The sequence below is a fragment of the Rhagoletis zephyria genome, unplaced genomic scaffold (assembly GCF_001687245.7).
Source record: "Rhagoletis zephyria isolate East Lansing unplaced genomic scaffold, Rhagoletis_zephyria_1.1 Rzeph_scaffold_22509, whole genome shotgun sequence".
Classification (NCBI taxonomy): Eukaryota; Metazoa; Arthropoda; class Insecta; order Diptera; family Tephritidae; genus Rhagoletis; species Rhagoletis zephyria.
The window spans coordinates 1-6,351 of NW_016179567.1; the positions used below are offsets into that span (position 1 = coordinate 1).

At 36.0% G+C, this 6,351-nt stretch overlaps 1 protein-coding gene across 3 annotated transcripts; it reads right to left on the reverse strand.

The window, feature by feature from the left end:
• Positions 1-6: 6 nt before the first annotated feature.
• On the reverse strand, positions 7-4,012 carry LOC108381423 (semaphorin-2A-like). 3 transcript variants are annotated; one of them, XM_017637845.1, is made up of 3 exons: positions 3,936-4,012; positions 3,159-3,263; positions 7-295 (listed from the first exon to the last, which is right to left on the reverse strand). In XM_017637845.1, the coding sequence occupies exons 2-3, from the start codon at positions 3,225-3,227 to the stop codon at positions 98-100; spliced, it is 267 nt and encodes an 88-aa protein (XP_017493334.1). In that variant the 5' UTR covers positions 3,228-3,263; positions 3,936-4,012; the 3' UTR covers positions 7-97. The 3 variants fall into 3 exon arrangements, with proteins under 3 accessions (XP_017493334.1, XP_017493333.1, XP_017493332.1); XM_017637844.1 differs by having other exon boundaries at positions 3,159-3,266; XM_017637843.1 differs by lacking the exon at positions 3,936-4,012 and having other exon boundaries at positions 3,159-3,928.
• Between the last annotated feature and the right edge of the window lie 2,339 nt (positions 4,013-6,351).

Genomic DNA, 6,351 nt, shown 5'->3' on the forward strand with positions numbered 1-6,351 from the left:
CACTCTCGCGTATAAACTAACAAACAAATATTTGCCAGTGTGTACTTTTATTTGACTGCCTTGCCAAAACACCTTCGCCACCTCTTTGCATTGAAACTTATTCGCATGCCTTTTTATTTTCAATTCTTTTTTTTTTTTTTTGTTTGCCTCTACTTACCAGCGCTGGTAATCCAAAGGGATTTCCTTTCTCCACATAAACGGCTGTGGAGTTATCGGCGGGATCGTAGGGGCACTTGCCGATGCCTAAGCCAATGCCAGGCACGTACTCGGATCTGGGTAAATGTGTTAAGTTCGCCTGTAGGCAAAATAATATTTGTAAATGTGTGTGTTTGTCGTGCGACATTGTTGTTCCATATCGTCGTCGTCGTCAGCAATTTCAGTGATGTTGAGTTGTAGTCGATGAGTTTTGGTGAAGGTATTCAGCCAGAAGCGGGTGTCGCACCAGCAAAGAAAAACAAAATAAACGCTTCAGTTAGTTGGTGTAAGTAGGGAATATACTTAAATGCGAAAAAGGGAGCAAAAGGAAAATCAGTTTGTAGTTTGGTATTTAGCTGCGTTCTTATTTTGTTGGAATTTCGGGTTTTCGATTTGTTGTTGTTATTGTGGCTGTGGCTTTAGGTGGCTGCTTGCAAAAATTAAGTTAAAGGTTAACACAACTGACAGCAGCAATTACGCACTGACATGGGAATCGATAAAAGCGAACATGTCAAATCTCTTATGCGAAAGGTGTCCTTAAGGCAAAGTTTCGCAAACAAACTTTTGTGAGCACTTTAAAAGTTTAGTGGTTAATTTAAACTACTCACCCATTATACATATTTGGTTTTCCTAAGTAAAACTTTAAAGCCAACTTTAGTGTTTTAGTTATTTTTAAGGCAGTTCAAATGAGAATGTTGCCTTCCAGGAAGTGGATTTGAGGCTACCCTGCAAACCAAAGTTCCCGAAATCTTAAGAAAATCGTTAGGAGTATCTCCTATTTTATGAAGTGGTTGACACGAACTCGTAAAGAAATTTCTGTACGAAAAATAAAGAAAATTCTGGAAAAATTCTGAAAGATATTATTCACATAGCACCATTATATTCGTTGCTTCACAGATTTTCTTCCGAAATTTCGTAAAAGAATGGAAGTGTGCGTAATTTATTTCATTTTAGAAAATTCGGCAAAAAACCGAATTAAATCTTAGCGAATTCTTTAAAATTTCTTTACAACAGTTATAGGTATATGTACAACCATCATTTAAAAACAAATGGTTTTGATTTTATCGACAACTAAAAGTTTATCGCTTACAGCTCCATATAAATTTTAAGCGCAGATACGTATGCTTGTAAGAAAACACGCCTATTGTTAATTTAAGAATGAGTCTTAAAGAACTTGTATTAGTTGATAAGTTGCAGAATTTTATGGCCATCTATGCGTCGGCTTTTTTGATGATTTGGACAATACTTGGCTAAGTGTGAATTGACATCCCTGTAAAACAAACACGGCTCGGTGTAAATTAGAAAGGACTTATCCATGAAGTTCGCCGCTTATTGAGATTTAACACAGCGCGACTCTTCTCGATTTCATATACCAGATGCTGGAAAGCGATACTGCTAGGATGTGCGTGGTATTCCCCAGCATTGAGAAGAAGGCAAAATAGGTTGGTTTAGAGCTGAATGAAAATACTTAAAGAGCCTCGTAGATACTTGTCTATAGAGGGCCGGCATTCATACCACCAACAGTGTCAGCCTAGACATCTGGAGAAGTATTACTCCAGCCAACAGGTGCTACTTTGGGCTCCGGTGGCAATTAAAAATCCGAGTCTATTCTCGACGAATAAAAGGCTCTATTTTATCACGTCTTCCTTTTGTGTGGCGCAAAGACATGAAAGATGAAGATTTTGAGGCTTTCGACATACATATCTCTTCAACGCAAAATGTATAGCTATTTTTGCTTAAGGGATATATAGGTACCAAAGAAAGTGGGAACAGGACATTACAAAACATAAATGGTATGAACGTAGATGACCACCAATAAAACGATTGCGCTAGCTCGGACATGCTCCGGTGAAAATATCCTTGAACTCCGCATTAATATAGGAAGGACCTTCCTAAAGTTGGTGTACAAAACTGGTTTAGATTTGCACAGGAGAAAACCAGTTTGCAAAGTTTTGGGGTGAAAATTCCTCAAATTTCAAAAACTTTAATTTTTCAAAATTCGAATATATTTTCGAAATCGTATTAAATTTTTAACGTTTTCAGTTAGAAATCCTCCAAAATTACATAAAAATATCCACAATTGCTTAAATATGCTTCCGATTTCTAAGAAAATAATCTCTTACCACATTTACTTAACAACCAAAAGTGAAATATCTCCACAGATTTCCACTTTGCATACAATTGAACAAAGCTAAGGAGCATTAAATAAATTTCCGCTGAACGCAATTAAATCGAAGATATTTGCCACATAGTGACTTTAATTTAATGCTAAATGTTGTCATGGTCCTGACCACCCAACTAATCTCGAAGCAATGTTCACACGCGCTAGGCTGCTATACAAACATACATACACGTTTATGTATAGAGTGTGAGTTCAAAGTTTGTCAGTATCTGTATTTGTCAGTTGGTCGGTAGCTGACACTGCTTTGTGGCGCAACAAACTAATCCCGGTTTATTTAAGCTCATTTATTACACAAACTACTACCACGCCAGAACCAGAAATGCTCTAAATGGTGTATTTGTATTAGGAGGAAGGTAGGAGATGCAGCAGCAGTGGAAATTCCGGACCCACCGCACATTAGTTAGGGTCGAATGCGACCGAAATGTGCAAATATCAGTGTGGCAACCATGTAAAGCAAACTAAAGCAAAGGCGTATATCACACACGCACACATACTTCCACCATAATACTTGCGTATATGCATATGTATGTACGTGTGAGTGGGGCAGTTGTGGCTATACAAGGCTAACCAAAAGCCTCAATAAAATAACAACAAGCCAAATAACCGAAATTACACAGCTTTTCCAACAAACAGAAGGCCACAGCAACAATATCCAAGGAAATAGTTAAATTGTTTCGATATATACACGTATCTATGTAGATATACTTACTTATAAGGACATTCATATATATGTATGTACAATGTGTAATTTCATGGTCGCCCATTATCTATCTATACTCACATTTATCACATAGTCTTTTGGATTGTGCGCATTCGTGCCGCATACATATAAGCGCGCCCCAGAGTCCATCGGCTGTATGACGCGTATGTGGTTGCGGCATTCCACCTTCTTGAAGTAAGTTTTTTTTTGCATGGGGTGTGTGTGCGCGTCCATACGTGTTGACATTGTTGTGTTACAGTTGTTTGTTATCATTTATTTTTTTATTTGTCACATTGTACCAAGAACGAAAGTTAAACACACACACACAAAGCAAAGAAATCGTGAAAATAATAATATCGAAAATAAATGGCAAACCATAAGCACATACGGAGAAAAACGATAGGAGAGGGAGAGAGAAAAAAAAAACACAATTGCATATTTGCATTAATCACTTTGAAACAGTTATAGCTTTTTCAAGTTAATTTTACTAGCCAAAAATAGAGTTTTGTGTAATTTATTAAATTTTGAAAGACTTGTTTACGAGTACATTGAAATATCGCTTAATTTATTTAAATTTCCATACACTTGTGTTCTTTTGTTTGCGTGGTTGCATTGTGCAATGAGTGTAGGTAGGTGGGGTGGGTAGGTGAATATTAATGTTGTAACACTTTAAATGGCGTAGTGTACATGCACTTAAGTACGTACTTAGTATTACTTAATTTTTGAGTACTGGGTATTTAACTTAAATTTATAAGTACATAAGTATGTATTGAATTTAAAGAAAATAAAGTTTTTTAGGTTTAGTCAATATAACTAATTTGATATTTTATCTCAGTTATTGGTTATTCGTATACATACCTCACGCTTGCCCTTGGACACGCAGCTGAGTATATCTGAACCCGATGGTTCCAGTATGAGCACATCGCGCTAAAAAAAAGGCAGAAGGGAATTATAAATACATATTACAATAATTTCTTATCACAATTTTATTTTATTGATTAAGCCACGAGTAAAAATTAAAGAGGAAAATCTGTATGTATGTATGTATCTATAAGAATAAATGATTTAACAGATTCAATGATCTGTTTTTTTTTTTTTATTCTGTGAATGTATAAAAGAAAAACCGGGCCATTAATTTGAAATTTATAACAAAGTAAAAAAATGATATGAAAAGTGTTTTCAGCTTTTGTTAATCGATAGAACTAATTTTTACACAATATGGAAGAAGAAGTTGTGGTCATTCCAGCATACCTAACTCAGAAAAAAATTATTAATTTTTAGATGATGAAAATCTCGCAGCAAAGATTCGATATGTATTGTACATAACTGCTCCATTAGATAGCGAAAAAGCTCCGAAGATTATTGAAAAAGTCTTCCTATCATTTAGATAAAGCACTGGGTTAACATTGTACCGACGCTCTACCATCTTTTAGTATCACAGGGAGACAAATCCCCTTATGAACTACGCAAAACAATACTAAATTAAATTTGACGTATGCAGTGCTGTAGTTTAGAAAAGAAGCAAGCAAGCTGTCACTGCGTTAGGCTGTGGAAATAGTAAATGTGGCTAGTGGTGGGCGAAAGCAAGTCAAAGTATCTCCTGACAATACACTAAAACTATTGACTCTTGTAACACGCGCCACTTTTGGCAGTTGTGGCAATTTTGAAGTACTCAAGGACTACGATTAACCATTAAGCACCGCCAACAACGCCAGCCTGGAAATCAAGCGAAGAATAGCTCTTCCAAATAGCTGTTACTTTGCGATTGGAAGAACAAAAAGTACGATCAACGAGATTTTATATAACGCAGAAAGATGGATGAGGTCTAACCAAGATGACAAGGCTTTTGGACGATTTCGAGGGAACTATATTACCCAACATCTAAGGTCCTGTTCGCGTGGCCGATGGGTACCGAAGAAGATGGAAAGACGAGCTTTTTAACGACAGGGACAGCGCATAAAAGTACAACGGTTGCGCTGGCTTGGCAATGTTGGACGCAAGAATGACGACGCTCTGGTCAAAAGATCCCTCGACTCAGCATCCATGGGTGGACAACGAAATAAAATGAAAAGCCGAAATGTTTTAAGCCATTTCTACAGCTGGTAGCTTTTGCGGATGAGAGAGGCAATTGGCGTTTTTTTTCTAGTAGAAGAAATGTAAAATAGCACCGTGCGACAGCTAATAACTCAATATATTCGCGAAACTAAATACACCTCAAATATTTCAAAACTGCGTTTTTAGTTTTTCTATCTAACGTCTGGATTTTCTTTAAGGACATTGAACTTTCAAATATATATGTATATATTTCTAAAAATTATTTAAAAAATGCAGTGCATGTATGTTAGTTGCATAAAACTATGGTTATCAAATAAAAGAAAAAATTTAATTTTTTTGTGCACAAGGACGAGTACGTATCGAAAATGTTCTTCTAAAATTTTGTCCTTGAACATCCTTGAAAATTTTCAATATTTATTTTTTGTAAAAATTATATTTTAAAGATTATTATCCTCGAAATTTGTGTTTCCAACTTATTTGCTTAAAAAAATTAAAATAAGTAAGAGGGCGTTTACAAACTTATTCGTTCTTTTCAACCACAAAAATTTCAAAACCGAGCACATTTAATACATACGAAAAACATAACCCAAACGTTATATATGTTGAGGTAGTCACCAGCTTATTTGGCCCACATTTTCGAATGGACTCAATAAAAAACTGTTGAGATTACTTTATGTTGTATATCCTATTAAACGTTTCATAGAAGGACATAGAAGTATTCAGCACAAATGCTGTAGCATATGTATATGTGTGTTAGTGTGTGTATGTTTCCTCTGTATATACATATCCAGTGTTTATTTAGCACTACTCGCACGCTTCCATGCCACACCGAAAGCGTTTGTAGTTTGCCGCAACTCAACTACATATGAAAACTGTATATGTATGTATGTATGTATGTTATTTGTTGGTAAGCACATACTTTGTATAGCAGATACTCAAGTGCAATGAAGAATATCTTCTCGACGCTCGTACGCCCACTTCAATTCGAACACTTGAGCGGCAGGCAGGCAGTATCTACTCGCTCGCACTTATCTTTGCTTAATGCAAATAGGAGTATGAAAAAAAAACCAACAGAGAAGAAGAAATGCAGAAATGAAAAAGTTAAGTGTAATCGAGGAAAAGGAAGGAAGAGGAAGAAGAAGATGAAAGAGACACATTCGCCCGCACTCGCACAACTTACTTACTTTTTTTTTATAATAGACTTTGGCGCGAAAAAGTC

Excerpts from the sequence above, each read along its gene's own strand:
- LOC108381423 (XM_017637843.1), bottom strand. The coding sequence starts at position 3,350 with ATGATAACAAACAACTGTAACACAACAATGTCAACACGTATGGACGCG. Across the intron at positions 296-3,158 it reads CAAAAGACTATGTGATAAAT|GCGAACTTAACACATTTACC; the intron begins GTGAGTATAGAT and ends TTTTGCCTACAG.